Source organism: Glycine soja, chromosome 4 (assembly GCF_004193775.1).
Source record: "Glycine soja cultivar W05 chromosome 4, ASM419377v2, whole genome shotgun sequence".
Classification (NCBI taxonomy): domain Eukaryota; kingdom Viridiplantae; phylum Streptophyta; class Magnoliopsida; order Fabales; family Fabaceae; genus Glycine; species Glycine soja.
The window spans coordinates 16,875,978-16,900,787 of NC_041005.1; the positions used below are offsets into that span (position 1 = coordinate 16,875,978).

The following is a 24,810-nucleotide window of genomic DNA, read 5'->3' on the forward strand; positions in this document are numbered from 1 at the left end:
CTTAAAAACTTTGTCAATTGTTTTTGAGATGTCAGAAGTGTCTAAGGAATACAAAAATATTATTCCTTTCGGACTGTTCACCAAAAAGTTACAAATCGAACGCCTTTTTTTTTATCTGTCCACCCATCAGACATTATTGAACAACTAGTTCTCTTCCACTCTTTCCTAAACTCTTGCAAACTATCATCAGTTTTCTGCACTGCTTGTTTCAACAGCTTCTCTCTAACATCATGATAAGATGGAGGTCTATAGCCAGGTCCATATTTCCCGATCATCTCACACATATTTAAAAATGCAAGATTTTTTATAGCATTGAATGGAATGGCACTTGTGTAAAAAAATTCAGCAACTTGAGCATCAACTAAAGGTTTCTCTTTTTTTTTCATCAATTGATTCAAAGTTGCTTGAACATTGCCACTTCCACTACTTGCACTACTTTTTTTTCCTTTTGAACCAAAACCCCTTTGTCCTTGCAAGTTGGTTGCCTCCGCCCCCCCCCCCCCCCCAACACTTTCTTCATCTTCATAAATACTATTCAATCTCCTTTTCTTTTCTTTTGTTGCTTTAGATTCAGCAACAATTTTCATCATTAGCAAGTTGATCTCATCCCGCACCGTAGCACAAGGCTCAAAATCTTCTCTAGTCCCAGCAAGATGGTGCTTGAATCTAAAAACTCCACCGCTCACAATCTTTGAACAATACTTGCATTTGACTTTCTTACCATTGCCATCAACATCAATCCCATGCTTCCACCCAATATCAGTCCTATTCCCAGGGGCATTTTTGTATTTACTTCTAGCAACCGAAGAAGAGCTACCCGCAGTTGTATCTCCACCACTTGAATTGGATCCACTTCCACTCATTATAATAAACTAATAACAAATAACTAAATAAACAAAGGTTATTTATGATATATGATAGTAATCAGAAAACAATATTCGGTCCAAGAATGCCAAAACAAAAAGGCTTCTACCTTAAAGTGGTACAACACAAATTATCTATTACACATTTACACAATATATACACGGACAAACCCATGTCACAAATTATCCTTAACTTCATATAAATGCAAACAATTTGAATGGTCTAATCTAATGATGTATTGGCTTCTATGACAATCTATAACATGCAAGCAATTTGAATGGTCTAATGAATGCAACAAGGCCATGAATGAAGTGTTCCAAGATTACTCAGAAATTGACATTGTGGAATGAACAAAAAGACAAATCAATTAGTGTATAATCAATGAAAAAGTAATGCTAAAGACTGAGTGAAACAAATGTTGTTTTAAATGTTACCAATGGCATTTAAAGCCTTTGACTTTCTGCAGTTTGCAGTGTTAGTGTGTTACCATTCCTTCCTTTCTCCTCACTCCCCCTTTCTTTCACTCTGTTGGTGTTCCTTCTTTTCTCTATGATATTTTTCTATTTCCAATTCTTTCTCTCTGTTTCAGAATTCAGATTATCCCTTCTGTTTGTGTTTAGGTACCCTTGCTTTTAGTTTTATTTTCCTCTTCCTATTCAGATTCTCCTTTCAAATTTGTATCAATGTTTTATTTTCTCTTATTCTTTCTTTAATGTTCTTTTGGGGAAAGGTGGGTTGGTTAAAAATTCATGCAGATTTGTTTTAAATTAGAATCAAGTTATTGATTTAATGCACTTCAATTTCTTAAGATCTTTACATCTAAGAATTCATGAAGTTTGTTGAGACAAAATTTGTTGCTTATGGCAGGTTGTTCCAAGAATTAGCACCTTTATCAACACACATGTCTCTCCAACAACCAAATCAAGAGGTGCCATTGCAAGAACTAGAAACCACATTTTCTCAACTAAGCAAACAAAACTTAATACTCTCACTCACCCTTGATGAGTTCTATTGCAAGAATGGAAAGAGCTTACGATCCATGAACATGGATGATTTCCTTTCTAGCATTTGGAACTCTGATGATAACAACCAAGTTAACTCACCACTACCCACCCTTGATGAAGCTGCAAAGGGTAAAAGTGTACTAGCAACATAACCCACTACTCAAAAGGCAGCAATAGAACCCACTACCCACCCTTGATGAAACCAGAATTTCAATTAACAGATAATTTGTCCATGTTCGGGGGACCACCTTAGCGTTGCCAGAATTCAACACTAAGCATCGTTTCAAACTTTCAATTAACAGAGATTTCAATTAACAGATACTCCCTTAATTTAGCAACAAAACCCAAAACTCAACACTACAATGAAGCTAACAATAGCCTTGCCAGAATTTCAATTAACAGATACTCCCTTAATAAGCATCGTTTCAAACTTTTAATTAACAGAGATGAATTAACAAAGAAGCTTTGAGAAAGAAAACACCTTAGCATTGTGGAGCAAAGCTTGGAGCTAGGTCATGAAATGAGGGCTTTCGATGAGTGAGGGCTTTTGATGCAATCCTACCCCCCAAGGGTATTGGATAGAAGACTCCAAGAGGCTTGGGCTAAAGCTACTAAAGAAGGCCCTAGGGTTCTCATGAACCTTAGGGTAGATTTTTGATCCCATGGGTCAAGGTTGGATCCACTCTTCTTTGTAAATATTAGAATAGGTTTTTCCTTCGTTTGGGCCTTGTATTTTGGCCATTCTAGTAGTATAGGGTTTTAGCCTTGTATTTCGGGGCATTTTGAGTAGTCTTTGTAGTAAGGACTTTTTTTTTGTATTTTCATGTTTTTTGTCATGGGGGTGAGCTTAGCTATTATAGGGGGTGTGTAGCTAAACTCTAGCATTTCATCTCAAGGAGGTGAACTTAGCTATTAGAGAGGTGTGTGTAGTTAAGCTTCAGCTTCTTTAGGAATCTTCTTAAGGAAGCTTCTCAAGGAGGTGAGCTTAGTTATGAGAGGGGTATGTGTAGCTAAGCTCTAGCTTCTCAAGGAAGTTTTCTCAAAGAAGCTTCTCAAGGAAGTTTTCTCAAGAAAGCTTATAAAGGAAGCTACCTAGTCTATAAATAGAAGCATATGTAACACTTATTGTAACTTTGATGAATGAGAGTCTTGTGAGACACACTTCAAAGTTCCACTTCTCTCCCTCTTTTATTCCTTCAATTTCGTGCTCCCCCCTCTCTCTTTCTCTCCCTCTTTCTTTTCCTCCATTGAAGCATCCTTCCAAGCTTCTTATCCAAGGCTCATCTTGGTGGTGAAGCTCCTTCTTCCATGGCTTATTCCCTAGTGGATGGCGCCTCCTCTCACCTCTTCTCCTTTGTCTTCCACTGCATCTCCATGGGGGAAAATCACCATTAAAGGACCTCATTGAAGCTCAAAGATTCAGCCTCCATAGAAGCCCCACAAGCAAGCTTCCATCAAGTGGTAATCAGAGCACAAGAGCTTCAAGTAGGTGCTCCTTAAACCTCCATTAATTTTTTTGCTTTACCTTCTATTCCATTTTTGTTTCTCCATTTTTTCTCCATGTATCTCCTCACATGTCTTGTGCTAAATGTTGTTAACATGATTCTTTAGAGTTTCCACCGATTAAACTTGCTATAGAAGCTAGATTTGATTTTCTATGGTTCAAATTTCTTGTTCTTGTTCTTGAACCATGAATTGTGTTGAGTTTAGGTTCCTTTGAGTTTTGTCTTGTTATTTTTTGTGGCTGAAACCTAAACCATAAAATTCTTACAAAAATATTAAAGTAGAAGAAAACCTCAAAAATCTAGAGTGACTTGTTCACCTATTGTAGTTTTGTCATAGAAGTCATGCCTAGTCATGAAACTTGTCACATAAGATTTCTTATGTTGTGCTGAATTTTATTTTTCTTGTTTCTTTGTCTAACTCATTTGTTCACGAGTGTATGAAATTCTCTTAGCCTATTATTTGATTTGAGTCAAATCTTTCATGTTAATTAGTCCTTAACATGTTCATGCAAAATTCTTAGAGAGTCTTTGATTGTGAACCTTTTCTTGAACTTTTAGGTTTCCTTATGATTGTGTCTATTGTGAATTTGAGTTTTGGTGATTGAATTGCTGGCTGAAATGTTGATCCTAAGTGAATATTGAACTCCTAAAACTATGGTAAACAATCCTAGTGAGTTCAACATACATAGGAAGGTTGAAAGTAAGCCCAAGGCAATCAATATACCATGCTTAAAAAAAATCGCTGGTGTTGGCAGCTTGGACATACAAACTTGTAAAAATTACTAAGAATTGGTTACTTCGAATTTTGAGCTGAAACTTTTACTGAATTTTCAAGACATCTGGAAAAAAGTTAGAAAAAAAGAAAAAAGTGATTTGGATAAAAGGAAAAAATACGAAAAATCACACAAGTTGGCAGGAAAATCAGTATCCAGGAAAAAAAAATGAAAGGGAAGTGTGCTTGTTGTTTTGGCTCAAAATTTATTCTATAATTGGTGCCTATGTTATACCAATCTTAGTTCCAAAATTTCAATTTAAAATTAGTGTGAAGACAAGTGCCAAAGCTAGAGGTTTTCTGAGTCTTTTTTTCAGTTTTTTTACTCTACTCTAGAGCCATTCTAAGTTTCTCTTTGAGTCCTAGCTTGCTTCTATGTCCTTTTCATTGATTTAATTGTTGAATAATCCTTGAAAAAATTGTCTTGTTAAAACTCCATTGGTTTAGCTTTCATTTCATTTTTTTGGTCTTTGGTTATTGCTTGTCTCTTTGTTTCCTTGTTTGTGGGTTGCCATATAGGGAATTGGAAGGAGGATTGGTGTCATCCCTTGAAGAATTTAAGTCAAGAAAAAAGGGCCAAACACCTTAAGAGCTATTGGACTAAGAAGAATTCCAAATTGAGTGAATCATCAAAGAGAGAACAACCACCAAAATTGAGGACCATTTTGTAATTTTGTAATTTGCAATTTACTTACCTTCATTGCTTTCAAGTTTTGTAACAAAAAGGTCTTTCATTGGAAGTGTGTTGGGAGCCTCCAATAGGTTACCAAACTTCCATTTGTGTGTAATAATTTTAGGCAATTTTTCCTTAGGATAGTGAGTGTTTTGTTGGGAACCTTGAATGTGGTCATCCAAACACTCTTAGGATTCGCCTAGTTTACATTTCTTGCCAAACCGCCTAGATAGCTTTCCTTTTACCAATTAGTTGTTTACCTTATCTTTCACACCTCTTTTAGTGTTTATTTTGGCTAGTTTCAACCATAGTTTCTTTTACCTTTTGTTTTCAAACCTCCAACAAGAAAGAACCACAACTTAGGAACCAACATGAGTCATCATTCATCTAGTGTTAATGGCGAGGGTACTAGTCATAAAGACCTTTTATCTAGAATCTTAGATGAGTTGAGTTCCCTCAAGTTATGGAAAGAAAAACAAGAGAGAAAAGAAAAAGGAAAAAAAAGAGTGAAAGAAATAAGTCAAGATGAAAGAAAGAAAATAAGAGAGGAAGAAAGAAGAAAAATAATGAAAGAAATGAAAAGAGAAAAACATGCCTCCTATAGTAGTCATAACTCTTGCAAGAGCCTAAGTGAAGAACTTCATGACTATTATGAAGGAAGGCATAGGTCACATCTTAGACCTCACTCCCATAGAAGAGAAAAGGAAAGAAAGCCTCAAGAGGCTAACATTAACCTCCCATACTTCCATGGGAAGGATAATGTAGAGGCTAACTTAGTTTGGGAAATAAGGGTAGAGCAACAACTTAAAAAGAAGTCTACACCAAAATCTTATGGCTCTCACTCTTATCCAAAGAAAGACCAAGGTCAAGGCATCTTAGGGTGACACCTTCTAAGCCCAAAGATGATAAGGGGAAGACAATAGAAAAGCAAGCCCCTAAGGCTAGTATGCAAGAGAAGACTAGCTCTATAAAGTGCTTTAAATGTCTTGGAAGAGGACACATTACTTCTTAATGCCCCACCACAAAAAACATGATTATGAGGAGCCAAGACATTTATAGTAGCCAAGATGAGGCTACTACGTCACCTTCCTCTAGTGAAAGTGAAGAAGCAAAAGGGGAAGAATCTAGTGAAAAAATCTACCCCCAAGAAGAAGGACAACCTTTAATGGTTAAGGAAGAGTGTAAGGAGGTAAATGTCTCCTCCAAGAGGTTAGTTAAGAAGGAAAGTCATTTTGAAATAAAGACAAATATTAAAGAAACTTCCCCTCTTAGACAACCTCCACATCTTCTCCTTTGTAAAAAGACACTTGTTAGCACTGCCACACCTCTTGGGCTTGAGGTTATTCCTCAAGTAAAGGAGTTGTTGGATGAGGGTTTGGTTCGTAAGAGCTTAAATCCTTGTGCTTTGTTGGTGCCCAAAATAGGTATTATTAGGCACCAAATCCCTACAATAAGTGATATGATGAATTTGTTGAGTGTTGCAACCCTCTTTTGTAAAATCAGTCATGCACCCAACGTCTTCATGATTCATGTACATAGGGACTCATTAGGTATTGCTTTAGGTTTTGTTCAATAAGTGATATGATGAATTTATGTATGTTACATGACTGACTTGTATTGCTTTAGGTTTTGTTCAATGTATTTACTTGTTGGTCTTCAATGAAATCGTCAGTTACTTTTGGTTGAATGTGTACTTCTAATGAAATAAAATTACATTTAGAAGTGGAAATAAATGGAGTGGATTAATCGAGGTTGAGTGGCATTGGTGTTGATCGTTAGTTAGAAACGTTAGTTATTTTCTTTTGTCTACCTTAGTTTTTTTTTTAACTATCTACAATGACAAACTATGGACTTAGTCATTATGGTTTAGTGTCTAAGTATTTTGGTTTAGTGTTTAGCGTCTAAGCCTTAGGTTTTAGTGTTTAGAATTTTGGATTTAAGGGTTTAGGGTTAAGGGGTCTGGGTTTAGGGTTTAAAATCGAGTGTTTAGGGTTTGGGGTTTACAATTTAGTATTTAGGGTTTATTGTTTAATTTTTAAATTTTATGGTTGAGGGTTTAGATTTGATATTTTAGTGTTAGGGGTTAGGGCTAATTTTTTTATTTTAGGGTTTAGGGTTAATTTTTTTTATTTTAGGGGTTAGGGCTAAGTTTTTTATTTTAGGGTTTAGGGTTAATTTTTTTTTATTTAGGGGTTAGGGCTAAGTTTTTTATGTGAAGGGTTAGGGTTTAGTGCTTTTTTAGGGGCTAGGGCTAAGTTCTTATTTTTTAGGGGTTAGGGCTAAGTTGTTTTATTTTAGGGGTTAGGGTTAATGTTTTTTATTTTAGGGGTTAGGGCAAATTTTTTATGTGAAGGGTTAGGGTTTACTTCTTAATTTTTAGGGGTTAGGGTTAATTTTTTTATTTTAGGGGTTAGGGTTAATTTTTTTTATTTTAGGGTTTAGGACTATGTTTTTTATGTTAAGGGTTGGTCTTCAATGAAATCGTCAGTTACTTTATTTTGAATGTGTACTTCTAATGAAATAAAATTACATTTAGAAGTTGAAATAAATGGAGTGGATCAATCGAGGTTGAGTGACATTGGTGTTGATCGTTAGTTAGCAACGGTAGTTATTTTTATTTTAAGCGTTAGGGTTTAGTTCTTTATTTTTAAGGGTTAGGGTTTAGTTCTTATTTTTATGGGCTAGGGTTTAGTTCCTATTTTTTAGGGTTAGGGTTTAGTTCTTATTTTTAGGGTTAGGGTTAGCTTTAGTATTTTATGGTTAGGGTTTAGGGCTGAACATTTTTGGGGTTAGGTATAGTTTTTATTTTATGGTTAGGGTTTAGATCTGAACATTTTAGGGTTAGGGTTAATTTTTTTATTTTAATGGTTAGGGTTTAGTTCTTATTTTTTAGGGTTAGGGTTAGGTTTTTATTTTAAGGGTTAGGGTGTAGGTTTTATATTTCATGAGTTAGGGCTAAGTTCTAATGCTATAGGGGTTAGGATTAGTTTTTTTATTTTAAGGGTTAGGGTTTAGTTCTAATTTTTGAGGGTTAGGGCTAGTTATTTTATTTAAGGGTTAGGGTTTAATTCCTATTTTGTAGGGTTAGGGTTAGTTTTTTATTTTAAGCGTTAGGGTTTAATTCTGAACATTTTAGGGGTTATGGTTAGTTATTTTATTTTAATGGCTAGGGCTAAGTTCTTATATTTTAGGGGTTAGGGTTAGTTTTTTTTATTTTAAGGGTTAGGGGTTAGTTTTTATGTTCATCGTTACTTAGAAACATTAGTTTTTTCATTTTGGCTACCTTAGTTATTTCGTTTAGGGTTCATTGATTATTATAGTTTGATACGCGACATAAATTGTATCCATAAGTAAGCCTTAATAAACTGAATATCATACATTACGTGTGAAATTCAAATGAGAAATATACAACAAAGCCTTAATAAACGGAGACATGCAAATCATTCATTTTGGTGTCTGTGATGTCGTGAGGATGTGCCACATGGTCGATCCCATCTTCGTGCTTGGCGATCAGGATTTCTTCTGCCCCGATGCCTCCCTGCTTCTTCTTCGTCAGCCTCCGCAGAAAATGCGTTACGCAAATCAACACCAAATAAGTCTCCGGTATTAGGTATTTGTCCCGGTACATTCCATTGTGTTCCTAATGGGGCATTAGGTGTTGGAATTGGGCCATGATATTGCTGTGAAGGGGTCATTATGGGCCATGAAAAATGAGCTTGTGTTTCCACAACACCACCAAACGATTGCTGGCTTGCAGAAGTATCAGTGTGATGACCCTGAAAAGGATACTGATACATCTGTGTCGGATACTGAGCAAATGTTTGTGGCGTGTAATACATTCCATGGCCACGCTCCGCCATTTGTTGGGAATATTCTTCCGCTTCAACAGTCTCCCTTCGTCTGTCTATGCCCTGAGTTTCAACACTTGACTGAAGTATGTGAAACTGTTGTGCGGGAAATTGACGCTCTGATGCAGGACCATGTGACACTGGCTCAGTGACTCTCTCTTGCTCTTCTGATAACATTGTAATTTTTTCCACATAAGGCACGAGATCATCAACTGACCATGTATTCCTCCCTTGAGGAGACACCATGTATTGTAATGTCTCCGCAACTTCAACCTGCAATTATAAGGGTCAGAAAATTAATGGCCATCATTAAAAAAATGTTCAACTTAAATATTCAAAAAAATTAAAAAATACCAATGTAGCCGTCTTTGCATTTTGTGGGTCAACAAACATCTTTGTCTTTCGCCTATACCAGACCATGTAGTCCGAGTTAAAGCTCAATAGGCCTTCTTGTCGGGGATAAGCGTCGACCCTAAATGCATGGCGATTATTCCACTGATGAATCATTGGGGCGAACAATTGCCCCCAATTTTCGTCATGTTTCCCTTTTAATGTTATGCCATGAATGTTTAAGGGTTGTGAAGGAGACTCTAGAACTGGTTGCTGCATCCCAAATTGTCTCAACACTCTGTCCGGTTGGTGCCACTCAATAACTTGGAAACAAATTAGTGGCACCATCGCGTACCACGCGAGACTTCCGACTAAACAAACGGGAGGCAACAATGATATAACGGTTGATGGGTAAAGCTCCCACACAAACTGCATATAACAACATAGTTGTGAACATTGTAGTAAAATAACACATAATTTTTTATTTTACAAATATAATAGCATGTTCTTACCTCATGACGTTTCATAATATCCAGCTTGCGACGAAAAACTCTCACATCATCATTGCCGATATGTTGGTTTCCACGTCGCAGTCACCTACAAAGATTAAAATTTAACACATGTCTAAAACCATTTATTCTATTGAAATGAAAGACGCGGTTAAAAATGACTAACTTGTGCCCCAATGGTGTATTTTCTACTTGGGAAGGAGTCCTCTTTGGAGCCAAGGTTGGACATCGTTCCCATGCCCACAGTTGTAGTAAGATGCACATACCTCCGATTGATTTAGTATTATAATCGGTGGCACTGCATATCTCTATGTATAGAAAACCAAGTACGGCAACTCCCCATGCATATGTGCCACATTCTTCAAAGTCACGTAAAAATTGAAGGTACCTTAGCGAAACTTTGTTACTGCTTTTGTCAACGAACAAGACACCTCCAATGAATCTCAGTATCCATGCACGGGCAAACCTTCGTACTTGTTCTTCATCGTCGTCGTTATTTATTTGTGCAAAATGGTGAGCCAGCCAACTTAATTTAACCACGCTACCTTTAATTTCACCTTCTTGTGGTCTGACTCCCAATAATTCCTCACATAAATCAGCCCAATCAAGATTTGTTGGACCGATTAATGGTAAACCATCCACACTTATACCTAACAATACAGAGACGTCTTGGAGAGTAATAGTATACTCTCCGCATCTCATGTGAAACGTATGTGTTTTCGGCCTCCATCTTTCTATCAGAGCACTAATTAATGAGGCATTTATTTTTAAGTATCCCATCTTGATAATTCAGCCGAAACCAGATTGTTGAAGAAAAGGAAAAATTTGCTCTGGAATTTGTTCTTCCCCTTGATACGTGGGGACAACTCGTCTTATATGTAATTTCCGATCTTCTTCCCCATTCCAAACATGTTCTGAAACATGCTTAGGTTGCATCCATAATACATCAGCATCGATGGGGCCAGACTTAATGTTAATATGTGCTGAAGATGATGATGAAGATGTCATTGCTACTGCAAAATAAAATATAATACAATAAATTCACAAATCAATTTATACATTATTTGTAAATAATATAAATTAAACTATGCACATTTATAAAAACATTATTAAATATATAACAATAAATTTGTAAAAAATCAAACTGGCCAATTTTTAATATATTCTATAGTTAAATTAAAATACATGTGAAGAAAACTATGCACAATTATTTATTTACTTGTAAAATGTTTAAATTTCTAAAGCTAACTAATATTACAAAAACTAAAAATTTACGTGTGTCTAAAATTTACAAATATATACCTAAAGCTAATATTAACTTGTGCCTAATACTACAAAACCTAATATTACGTATGCCTTCCTAAAGTGTATCATGCATGTATATATATATTTATTAGGCTAAAGTATCATGCGTGTAAATATATACTTAATACTACAAAAGCTAATATCACATATATAAAATTTAAGAATATATACAACAATTAAATATATATACACGTAATATTTTTATACTAACTAAACAAATATATAATATTTTCATAAGTAACCAAATAATATTTTCAGCCAAATATTATTTTCAACCAAATATTATCACACGTATAATATCTAACAATATATACAATAACTAAATAAAATTTTGATTCTAACTAACCAAATATTATTTTCATATATATATATATATATATATATATATATATATATATATATATATCACATATAATATCTAACAATACATACAATAACTAAATAAAATATTTAAACTAATTTAAACTTAGAATTTTTATTACGTAAAAAATATATCTAAATGGTAAGAGCACACACTAACTAACTTAGAATTTAAACAAACTCATACTAACTAATATAATATTTAAACAAACTTAGAATTTAAACTAAATAAAAAATATATATATTAATACGTAAAAAAAACCAATACAATACCTACTGATACTAACTAATTTAAACTAAGAATTTTTATTAACACTAACTAACCTACTATGTACATACTAACTAACTTAGAATATTTCTTAACAGAATATATAAATTTTATTTACTTTCAAAACACTTACTAAGTAAGGGTAAGAGCACACACTTGAAGGAAAGGAAGCCACACACCAAATTTGAACCAAGGAGCACAAAGCAAGAAGCACACAGCAAAGCAAGAAGCACACATCAAAGCACAAGCTCACACTCAAGAAGAAACAAAAACTCAGTAAGGAGAAATGCAAGCGTAAATAAGGTTCAAGCATTTTTTTTATAGCTGAAAACTTACCCAACGTTCAAATTTTTAACGTTCACATGCAACGTTTTCTGCAAACCCTAAGCCTACCCCTACCCATCTTTTTCAGACTGCACACTGCAACCCCCTGCAAGCCTACCCATCTTTTTTCAGATTGAAACACTGCAAACCCACATGCTATGCCATCCCCTACGTGTTCCGCAGGCGCCAATGGCGGGACATGCCAACGTGGGCAGTCACGCCAGTACCAATGGCGACATGCAGTGAGTCAGCATGTCTCGCCAGTCTGAATAGCGGCATGGGCGCAGTGAGTCAGCTTTGGTTCCGCTGCTGCCAATGGCGATACAAGTGTACCGCTGATGCCAATGGCGATACAAGCTTGCCGCCAGTAGGAATGGCGAAATCCACGTAAATTAAAGACCCCCATTGAAATTTGTTTCGAAACAGACCCTGTTTCGTAAATTGTTTTTAAAAGAAACCCTATACAGTAAATTTGCCCTCTAGCAAATTGCACATGCAGCCTTTACAGCAATTTCTTGGACCGTTTGATACATCTGATGGCTGATAATAAAATTTACAAAATCAAACACATCTACTTGCTTATCTCTACGTACGTGTTATATATAATAAAAAAAAATCCAGTTTTTAATTATTATTCATAAAATACCTTATTTTTAGTCATTATAATTTATAAAAAAATATTTTTAAATAACCAAATTATGAAAGGTAAGTAGACTTGAGCATATATAAATATTTATATATTATTTATATAAACAAGTAATTAAACATTTTTTCATTTCATGCTATTAATTTTTGTATTTATCAATAATTATATATAGTTATCTTTAATAAAATTATAAATATTATATATATATATATATATATATATATATATATATATATATATATATATATCTGTGTGTGTGTGTGTATTAAAATGTACATTAAAAATTTATTATTTTTTGTTAATGTTTAAAAAATAAGGGAATTATTTTGTATATAAATTTAATTATTTTATTTGCTAAATATAATATATTATTCAATTTTATAATATTATAAATATGATATAGTTATTAAAATTCATAAACAAAATATATATTTGATAATAAAATATTTATATTTTGTATATAAAATAGATTTTAATTATATAGTTGAATTTATAGTAATTTATATTAATTTATCTAAAATACTTAATTAAAAATATAAACCAAAAGAAATACATTATTATTTTTGGCATCGGTCGTGAGCTAACTCCTTCACGTAAAGCAAATGAAGTAATTTATTATTGCTTAAAAATATGGAAGTTTTTCTTATATTATAAATATAAAAATATTTATTAAAATTTATAAACAAAATATGTATTTATTAAATGTATACCTTTTTAAATGAATTTATATATATTAAAAGCATGTTAATTAAAAAATAATTATCACTAAACTTAATACCTATATATATATATATATATATATATATATATATATATATATATATTAAATATATATGGAAATTGGAGAAAACATGGTCTCTAGATTCACCTACTGGCTGCAAATAAAGCCGTAGATAGGATTTGTTTGATTTTGTGTTTTTTTTATGATGAACCATCATGTATCTAACGGTTCAAGAAACTGCTTGAGAGACCATTTGTTGTAGAGAATCCGGACGCTTATACACGAAGAATCACTTTCATATTAAAAGATTGTCCAAAGTGTAAAATCATCATTTACGAGCCAATAATAAGACGTTGACATGTTGGAGTCCATAATTTTTAAAAAAAATTAAATCATCAAGCCATATCACAACGTTAGTCAAATGCAATTTAGTGTCACATCCAAAATACTAAAACTGTACAAGTAACATGTGGCAAATTTACGTAAGGGGGTTCATTTTACAAAGTATTTACGGGATGGGGTTTGTTCCAAAAGAAATAACGGAGGGGGTTTGTTTTGTGGAGGAAACCGTCATTGCCACTGGCGGCATGGCTGAACCCGCCATTGCCAGTGGCGGCAAAGCTGGAGAGAAGGGTGTATTGTCACTACCAGTGGCGATATAGGCCACGTAGGATGGAGAGAGGAGGGTGTCGCCAATGGAAACGGCGACACACACCCAGCTGGAGCCGCCATCACGACTGGCGGTATAGTCCACGTGGGACTCGCCCACACGGCTGGCGAGATAGCCTGCAGCTTGGGTCTCGTCCACAGGACTGGCGAGACACCTCCTTTACGTTTTGACGGGACAAAGCTGTATTTTATCAGGTAGGGCACAGCTAGGGCACTGTTAGGACACGTTATTTTATCAATTCTAGGCCATTGTTAGGGCAGATTTTTGCTTCAGAAGGATGCAGTAATAGCAGGTCTAGGCATGTGGAGGTAACATGTATTCAGAAGCATGCAATAGCAGCAGGTGTAGGAGGTGACATGCGCTTTAATGGCGTGTAACGTTCCATGTGTAGCTTCAGTTTGTGTAAATTTTCTTTAAATAGAGTAAACTTCCAACGACACTCAACACTCAAAAATTTAACATTGAAGAGAGTATCAATGTGGAAGAGGAAGAAAAAGTTTCATTTGAAGAGAGTATTTTGAAGTTTGTTGCTTCTATATAGTAAGGATGCTTTATATTTATTTAAATAAAGTCTTCTTTTCTTTTATTTCCTTTTGTAACAAATATTATGATTAGAATCAAATTTGAAGCTTAAATTTAAGTGTATTAATTTTGTAAATTAGATGTTAAATTTAAAAATTATTAGTAGTAATTATTTGTAAGCCTTTTTGTTAATGGATTTTGGGTCTGAAATATTATTTGACATATAATTTAATTTAAGACAAAAACTAATTAGATGTTATTTCTTAAGTATTTTGTGGTTTGTTCTGAGTAGGAAGTTTCATTTTACTTGTAATAAAATTTAGTATAAGTTAACAAAAAGAAATTGTATTTTTAATTATAAAAACAATAAGAAAAATATTACCAATTTTAAAAGTCCCGTCATTTAAATTTATTAGCATAAAAACTAGCATGAGAATAACAATTTTTTGGTTACTATATTTATTAGTAATTTATTGATTTTTAATAATGTTAAAAGAACTTTACTTGGATTTATAGATTATTTTATACTTTATGGTAAATAAGAAAAATATTGAGACAACAAAGTAGCACTAGATGAGGTCTAATACTTCTTCACTTTTCGAAAAATAATAGGTAAATATTCTATGTGTCCAAGCGATCACTAGTGCCAAAAATTAAAAAAATATAGTTGAATTAATTCTTTAACACTCATTAATTTTCTATCTCTTTGTTTTTATGACATATATAATATTAGTTATTATACTTTAATTGTATATATTTGTTTTATCTGTTTGTCTCACTAAGTTTCAAATTAGTTGTTCACCGAGTATTTTTTTTTGCCTTTCATAGGAAGTTCATACGTGGTGCATGTAGTTAATTAACCATTGAGACTATTGAATGGAGATGGAGAACAATTAGGCCTTATTTGTCTCTCCTCCAGTCCTTTATATAGAGAGTATACTTTCCTACTAATTTTTTCATATATATATATATATGATATATCCTTCATTACGGAACATATCTCATTTGAGTTAATTAGTACTGAAAAACGGCTTCGAAGATACAAATATTACCAGTCGTAGGCGTGGTGGCCATGTTCCGTCTGAAATAATTTTAAGTGTAATCCTTTCATTTATAACCCTTCCATTTTGTGTAGTTTAAGTTTAATAGAGGAAGCAAATAAATATTTAATATTTGTATCATTGACAGAATATTTAATTGAAGTAATAATTTTATTTGTTAGACTAAAATGTTAAGGTATAGTTTAAGTGAATTAATTTTTTTAATTAGAATTTTTATTATAAAATTAGTATGAGTAATTATTTATTTTAACAAAGACTATTGTTATGATTAATTATTTTTAATTTTGTTGATGTAGGTATATCATGAATTCAATTATTACAGTCTTGTATTTCAACGGAAGAGTATATGAAGACAATGATGGTGTAATATTTGAAGGCAGTAAAAAGGCGATTCAGATTAAACGCGGAATTAGTTTCAATGCTTTGAAAAAAAAATTGGAGATAAGGTAAAGTTAGAAAATAATGAAATTATTTCTACCATAAGTTGTAGATTTTAGTTTCAGGAAAATATGTTGCGTTGCAAATTTGTGATGACGAAGATGTTGAAACTATGATCGAAAGTTTTCAACAACAACAACAAATGTCAGTTCTAGAATTGTACGTAGAAAAGGATGTTGCTGGGGGTTCTATGTTTCATGCTGCAAATTCCGTTACGTCATGTGGACGTAATGTATCTCATCATGAGTCGGAACTGCCAAGAAATATAAGCAATTTACATGTTGATGAAGATGATGATGATGATGATGATGATGATGATGATGATTATCTTGCATCTAACTCATACGTTGAAGAGTCTTTCGATGAAGATGATAGTGATGATGGAATATCTGATACAGACGATGAAGTCACTGACATCGTTGAACCAGTTTCAATTGTTCACCCAACCGAAGGTAAATGTTTGTGAAATGCAAAATTAGTTGAATACATCTATCTTTTTATGAGAATTGTATTTAATGGTAACTAAATAGGAGTAGTTTGTTGACGTGATTTTATTTTATAAATTATTAGGTGTACCAGAAATTCAAAATCCATTTTGGAATGATGCTAGCCATTATAATAATATCAATTGGAGTCATCCGGACGAGGAGGACATTTGTGGTCTGGACATGCCAACGACTTTTAATGTTGGACAAGAATTATATGTTGGCATGGATTTTGACAGTAAAGATGCGGTCAAAAATGCACTCAAACAATATGTGATGAAGGTGCATCAAAGTTTTAAGGTTGTTGAAACGAAATCACACAAATATATTGTTTGTTGCCCCAACAACACCGAAGAGTCTCCTTGCCCTTTTTATATGAGGGCAATTTTATCCAAAAAAACTTATGCATGGAAAGTGTCACAATGGGGTGGACCGCACACATGTCTAAATATGACTATGACACAAGACCATGAGAAGCTTGATTCAAATTTAATTGCGACTTGCGTAGTAGGTACGTTTTTATGTTCATATTATCCTACTTTTGTGTTATTTGTTATTTTAATTTGTAATTTTATTTACTTATTTGAATTACAGGCATGATCAGAGAAGATCCATCAATAAAAATTTCTTTGATTCAAGAAAGGATAAATAGTGAATTTTCCTATAAGGTTTCATACAGAAAAGCATGGATGGCCAAACAAAAAGCGATTGCAATTGAATATGGCGATTGGGAAGAGTCGTATGCGAAACTCTCGTCATGGCTAACACACATGCAAAATCATTCTCTTGGCTCTTACTTTCAAATACTACATGACGATTTTATTGTTGGTAATAGGGTGAGTCGCGAACATCGTCAATTTCATAGAGTATTTTGGACATTTGGTCAATGCAAGGAGGCTTTTAAGTACTGTAAGCCAATCATACAAGTTGACGGCACACATTTATACGGCAAATACCGTGGGACCCTGTTAATGGCCACATCGCAAGATGGAAATGGTGGTGTTCTTCCTCTAGCATTCGCCGTGGTCGAAGGCGAGACGCTAACAGCATGGTCATGGTTTTTGGCCCACTTGCGTGAACACGTCACAGATAAGAATGGAATTTGTCTAATATTTGATCGTCACGCGAGTATAAAGTCTGCTGTCGCTAATGAAGCACTTGGTTGGCAACCTCCCCACGGTTATCATGTGTACTGCGTCTGACACATAGCCAGCAATTTCAATCGCAAATTCAACAACGCGAAACAAAAAGAGATGTTCAAGAAATTGGGTAAGGTTTATTTTATACATTAATTTAATTTGAGTTTGATGTCTACGTACAACTTTTGATGATAACAAATTTGATGCAGCGTACACTCCTTGCAAGCATGTGTTTGATCAAAACTTAGAAAAATTTTGTCAATTGAGTCCAGCCATAGCAAGATGGATTGATTGAATCTCAAAGGAAAAATGGAGCATGGCTTACGATACATCTGGACGACGATATGGTCACATGACAACCAACTTATCAGAATATGTGAATAAGGTGTTGAAAGATTGTCGCAGCATTCCAATAACAGCGTTGGTCAAGTCAACATATAGTAGGTGTCGAAAGTACTTTGTTGATCGTGGTCGCCAAGCCCAAAGACAATTAAGAGAAGGCCAAGTTTATTGTTCTAAGCTTGTTACAGAACTTAGGAAAAATCAAGAACAAGCTTGTTCGCACATCGTTCGCGTGTATGATATCCACTCGACAAGGTTTGAAGTAGAGGAGACCTTCAATCCTATAACGCAACGTGGCGGAAAAAAATGGGCAGTTAACTTGAATGGCCATTATTGTCAATGCGGAAGGTATTCTGCGCTTCACTATCCATGTTCACACATTATTGCAGCTTGTGGTTACGTAAGCATGAACTACTACCAATATATAGATGTTGTTTACACCAATGAGCACATCTTAAAAGCATACTCCGCACAGTGGTGGCCTCTTGGGAATGAAGCGGCAATTCCTCCTTCTGATGAGGCATGGACACTAATCCCTGACCCAACTACAATTCGTGCGAAAGGTCGGCCAAAATCAACAAGGATAAGGAATGAGATGGATTGGGTCGAACCATCTGACCACCGACAAAAATGTAGTAGATGTGGAGCTGAAGGGCACAATAGGTGCCGATGTCCAATGCAATCTGACCGTGGGAGTAATTCATTTAATTGATTTATGTATGTTACATGCCTGACTTGTATTGCTTTAGGTTTTGTTCAATGTATTTACTTGTTGGTCTTCAATGAAATCGTCAATTACTTTTTGTTGAATGTGTGTTTGTAATGAAATAAAATTACATTTAGAAGTTGAAATAAATGGAGTGGATCAATCAAGGTTGAGTGACATTGGTGTTGATCGTTAGTTAGAAACGTTAGTGTCTAAGTATTTTGTCTTAGTTTTTTATTTGAAGGGTTAGGGCTAAGTTCTTTTTATTTTATGGTTAGGGTTAAGTTTTGTATTTTAGGGTTATGGGTTAATTTGTTAATTGTATGGGTTAGGGTTAGGTCTTATTTTTTATTTGTTAGGGGTTACTTCTAATTTTTTAGGGGTTAGGGGTTAGTTCGTATTTGTTAGGGGTTAGGGCTAAGTTTTTGTTATTTTAGGGTTTAGGGTAAACAAATTTTATTTTAGGGTTGAGGGTTAGTCCTTATTGTTTTAGGGGTTAGGGGTTAGTTCTTATTATTTTAGTGGTTAGGGTTTAGTTCTTATTTTTTATTTTATGGGTTAGGGCTAAGTTCTTTTTATTTTAGGGGTTAGGGTTTAGTTCTTATTTTCTATTTTAGGGTTTAGTGTTTATTTTTTAGGGGTTAAGTTCTTTTTATTTTAGGGTTTAGGGTAAACAAATTATATTTTAGGGGTTAGGGCTAACTTTTTTATAAGGGTTAGGGTTTAGTTCTTAACTTGAGGGGTTAGGGTTGAGTGTTAATTTTTTAGGGGTTAGGGCTAGGGGGTAGGGCTAAGTTTTTTAGTTGAAGTGTTACGGTTTAGTTCTTATTTTTGAGGTGTTAGGGTTTAGTTCTTAAATTTTAGGGGTTAGGGCTAAGTTCTTTTTATTTTATGGTGTAGGGTTAATGTTATTATTTGAGGGGTTAGGGTTGAGTGCTTATTTTTGAGGGGTTAGGCTAATTTTTTTTATTTAGTGTTAGGGTGTATTTATGAACATTTTAGTGTTAGGGCTAAGTTTTCGTATTTTAGGGTTTAGGGTTAATTTTTTTAATTTTATGGGTTAAGGTTAAGTTTTTTATTTGAATGATAAGGGTTTGGTTAGGGTTTAGTTCTTAATTTTTAGGGAAATAAAATTACATTTAGAAGTTGAAATAAAATTTCTTTTTTTTTAATCTGTACTTCTAATGAAATAAAATTACATTTAGAAGTTGAAATAAAATTTCTTTTTTTTAATGTGTACTTGTAATGAAATAAAATTACATTTAGAAGTTGAAATAAAATTTCTTTTTTTTTAATGTGTACTTCTAATGAAATAAAATTACATTTAGAAGTTGAAATAAAATTTCTTTTTTTTAATGTGTACTTCTAATGAAATGAAATTACATTTAGAAGTTGAAATAAAATTTCTTTTTTTTAATGTGTACTTGTCAAGAAATAAAATTACATTTAGAAGTTGAGGGTTAGTTCTTATATTTTAGGGTTAGGGGTTAGTTCTGAACATTTTAGGGGTTAGGGTTAGTTCTTAATTGTTAGGGTTAGGGCTAGTTCTTATATTTTAGGGTTAGGGTTTAGTTCTGAACATTTTAGGGGTTAGGGTTAGTTTTTTGTTTTAGGGGTTAGGGTTAGTTCTTAATGGTTAGGGCTAGGGTTAGTTCTTATATTTTAGGGTTAGGGTTTAGTTCTAAACATTTTAGGGGTTAGGGTTAGTTTTTTATTTTAGGGGTTAGGGTTAGTTCTTAATGGTTAGGGCTAGGGTTAGTTCTTATATTTTAGGGTTAGGGTTTAGTTCTAAACATTTTAGGGGTTAGGGTTAGTTTTTTATTTTAGGGGTTAGGGTTAGTTCTTAATGGTTAGGGTTAGGGTTAGTTCTTATATTTTAGGGTTAGGGGTTAGTTCTGAACATTTTAGGGGTTAGGGTTAGTTCTTAATTGTTAGGGTTAGGGCTAGTTCTTATATTTTAGGGTTAGGGGTTAGTTCTTAATGGTTAGGGTTAGGGTTAGTTCTTATATTTTAGGGTTAGGGGTTAGTTCTGAACATTTTAGGTGTTAGGGTTAGTTTTTTATTTTAGGGGTTAGGGTTAGTTCTTAATGGTTAGGGTTAGGGTTAGTTCTTATATTTTAGGGTTAGGGGTTAGTTCTAAACATTTTAGGGGTTAGGGTTAGTTCTTAATGGTTAGGGCTAGGGTTAGTTCTTATATTTTAGGGTTAGGGGTTAGTTCTAAACATTTTAGGGGTTACGGTTAGTTTTTTATTTTAGGGGTTAGGGTTAGTTCTTAATGGTTAGGGCTAGGGTTAGTTCTTATATTTTAGGGTTAGGGGTTAGTTCTAAACATTTTAGGGGTTACGGTTAGTTTTTTATTTTAGGGGTTAGGGTTAGTTCTTAATGGTTAGGGCTAGGGTTAGTTCTTATATTTTAGGGTTAGGGGTTAGTTCTAAACATTTTAGGGGTTAGGGTTAGTTCTTAATGGTTAGGGCTAGGGTTAGTTCTTATATTTTAGGGTTAGGGTTTAGTTCTAAACATTTTAGGGGTTAGGGTTAGTTTTTTATTTTAGGGGTTAGGGTTAGTTCTTAATGGTTAGGGCTAGGGTTAGTTCTTATATTTTAGGGTTAGGGGTTAGTTCTAAACATTTTAGGGGTTACGGTTAGTTTTTTATTTTAGGGGTTAGGGTTAGTTGTTAATGGTTAGGGTTAGGGTTAGTTCTTATATTTTAGGGTTAGGGGTTAGTTCTAAACATTTTAGGGGTTACGGTTAGTTTTTTATTTTAGGGGTTAGGCTTAGGTTTTTTATTGTAGGGGTTAGTTTTTGAGTTTTATTTGGTTTAGGGTTCATTGATTATTATAGTTTCATACGCGACATAAATATTATCCATAAGTAAGCCTTAATAAACTGAATATCATACATTACGCCATGAATGCCAAATTACAAATATACAACAAAGCCTTAATAAACAAAGACATGCATATCATTCATTTTGGTGTCCGTCATGTCGTGAGGATGTGCCACATGGTCGATCCCATCTTCGTGCTTGGCGATCAGGATTTCTTCTGCCCCGATGCCTCCCCGCTTCTTCTTCGTCAGCCTCCGCAGAAAATGCGTGCCGCAAATCAACACCGAATAAGTCACCCGTATTAGGTATTTGTCCCGGTACATTCCATTGTGTTCCTAACGGGGCATTAGGTGTTGGAATTGGGCCATGATATTGCTGTGAAGGGGTCATTGTGGGCCATGAAAAATGAGCTTGTGTTTCCGCAACACCACCGAACGATTGCTGGCTTGCAGAAGTATCAGTGTGATGACCCTGAAAAGGATACTGATACATCTGTGTCGGATACTCAGCAAATGTTTGTGGCGTGTAATACATTCCATGGCCACGCTCCGCCATTTGTTGGGAATATTCTTCCGCTTCAACAGTGTCCCTTCTTCTGTCTATCCCCTGAGTTTCAATACTTGACTGAAGCATGTGAAACTGTTGTGCAGGAAATTGACGCTCTGATGCGGGACCATGTGACACTGGCTCAGTGACTCTCTCTTGCTCTTCGGATAAAATTGTAATTTTTTCCACATAAGGCACGAGATCATCAAATGTGCATGTATTCCTCCCTTGAGGAGACACCATGTATTGTAATGCCTCCGCAACTTCACCCTGCATTTATAAGGGTAAAAAAATTAATGGCCATCATTAAATAAAACTTCAAGTTAAAATTTGAAAAAAATTAAAAAATACCAATGTAGCCGTCTTTGCATTTGCTGGGTCAACAAACATCTTTGTCTTTTGCCTATACCAGACCATGTAGTCCGAGTTAAAACTCAATAGGCCTTCTTGTCGGGGATAAGCATCGACCCTAAATGCATGGCGATTATTCCATTGATCAATCATTGGGGCGAACAATTGCCCCCAATTTTCGTCATGTTTCCCTTTCAATGTTATGCCATGAATGTTTAAGGGTTGTGAAGGAGACTCTGAAATTGGTTGTTGCATCCCAAATTGTCTCAATACTCTGTCCGGTTGGTGCCACTCAATAACTTGGAAACAAATTAGTGGCACCACCGCGTACCACGCGAGACTTCCGACTAAACAAACGGGAGGCAACAATGATATTACGGTTGATGGGTACGGCTCCCACACAAACTGCATATAACAACATAGTTATGAACATTTTAGTAAAATAACACATATAATTTTTTATTTTACAAATAGAATAACATGTTCTTACCTCATGACGTTTCATAATATCTAACTTGCGACAAAAAACTCTCACATCATCATTGCCGATATGTTGGTTTCCACGTCGCAGCCACCTACAAAGATTAAAATTTAATATATGGTAAAACCATTTATTCTATTGAAATGAAAGGCGCTGCTAAAAATGACTAACCTATGCCCCAGTGGTGTATTTTCTACTTGGGAAGGAGTCCTCTTTGGAGCCAAGGTTGGACATCGTTCCCATGCCCACATTTGTAGTAAGATGCACATACCTCCGATTGATTTAGTTTTATAATCGGTGGCATTGCACATCTCTCTGTATAGAAAACCAAGTACGGCAGCTCCCCATGCATATCTGCCACATTCTTCAAAGTCACGTAAAAATTGAAGGTATCTTAGCGAAACTTTGTTACTGCTTTTATCAACGAACAAGACACCTCCAATGAATCTCAATATCCATGCACGGGCAAACCTTCGTACTTGTTCTTCGTCGTCGTTATTATTTATTTGGGCAAAATGGTGAGCCAGCCAACTTAATTTCACCACACTACCTCTAATTTCATCTTCTTGTGGTCTGACTCCCAATAATTCCTCACATAAATCAGCCCAATCAAGATTTGTTGGACCGATTAATGGTAAACCATCCACACTTATACCTAACAATACAGAGACGTCTTGGAGAGTAATAGTACATTCTCCGCATCTCATGTGAAAGGTATGTGTTTCCGGCCTCCATCTTTCTATCAGAGCACTAATTAATGAGGCATTTATTTTTAAGTACCCCATCTTGATAATCCAGGCGAAACCAGATTGTAGAAGAAAAGGAAAAATTTGCTCAGGAATTTGTTCTTCCCCTTGATACGTGGGGACAGCTCGTCTGATATGTAATTTCCTATCTTCTTCCCCATTCCAAACATGTTCTGAAACATGTTTAGGTTGCATCCATAATACATCAGCATCGATGGGGCCAGACTTAATGTTAACATGTGATGAAGATGATGATGAAGATGATGATGAAGATGCCATTGCTACTACAAAAAAAAAATATAATACATTATTTGTAGATAATATAAATTAAATTAAAATACACACATTTATAAAAACATTATTAAATATATAACAATAAATTTGAAAAAAATCAAACTGGCCAATTTTTAATATATTCTATACATAAATTAAAATACATGTGAACAAAACTTTAAATATATAATTTTTTTCTACAATTAACAAAAAAATAATTGAATAAAATATGGACTAACAAATTTTTTATAATACAAACAAATATTGAAATCCAAAAAATTATTTAAAAATATATATACAAAAATTATAATAATGTAAAATCTATCATATATTTAATAACATAAATTTCATAAAACAATTAATATTAACCTACAAACTAAAACTAACACTGATCATATATATATATAACTAAAAACTAAAAATTATTAACTCAAACAATATTAACTTATTAATTCATTTATTTAAAACTATACTATCTATATATAACATACAAAAATATATAACACACAAAAATATAACACTAATAAAGTAAATTTACGCATCTCTAATATTATAATTATTTATTTACGTGTAACATGCTTAATATTATAAAAACTAAAAATATATGTCTACCTAAAATTTACAAATATGTACGCTAATATTAATTTATACCTAATATTTCTACCTTATCTAATATTACGTGTGTGCCTAATATTTCTAAGACTAATATTAAGTGTGTCGGAACGTTTGACTGTGACTTACTAAAATATCATATATATACTACAAACTAACCTTCAAATATATACTACAAACTAATAACAACATACTTATTTTTATACAAACCTAGACTCGATCTGAAATTATGGTTTTTACAATGTGTGCTTGTCTGATCCATTTATTTTATTAAAATAAGCACTTTTAATAAATAAATTTAAACAAATAAACTCGTAATAGTTGTGTTTAAAATAAATAAAGAAATTTTAAAAAAATATTAGTGATAAATACAAACTCCATGCATTCACCACTAAAATATCAAAGAAATATTTTCTAACTTTACTAATATTTCCATCATAAAAACCAGCCAACCATATCATTTGGTAATAGATCATTAATGA

The 24,810-nt window shown here is 33.8% G+C and overlaps 1 protein-coding gene across 1 annotated transcript; it reads right to left on the bottom strand.

The window, feature by feature from the left end:
- Positions 1-21,454: 21,454 nt before the first annotated feature.
- Positions 21,455-22,259, bottom strand: LOC114410621. The gene is made up of 2 exons (XM_028374579.1): positions 22,217-22,259; positions 21,455-22,135 (listed from the first exon to the last, which is right to left on the bottom strand). Exons 1-2 carry the CDS (start codon positions 22,253-22,255, stop codon positions 21,455-21,457), a joined length of 720 nt encoding a protein of 239 aa, XP_028230380.1. The 5' UTR covers positions 22,256-22,259.
- Between the last annotated feature and the right edge of the window lie 2,551 nt (positions 22,260-24,810).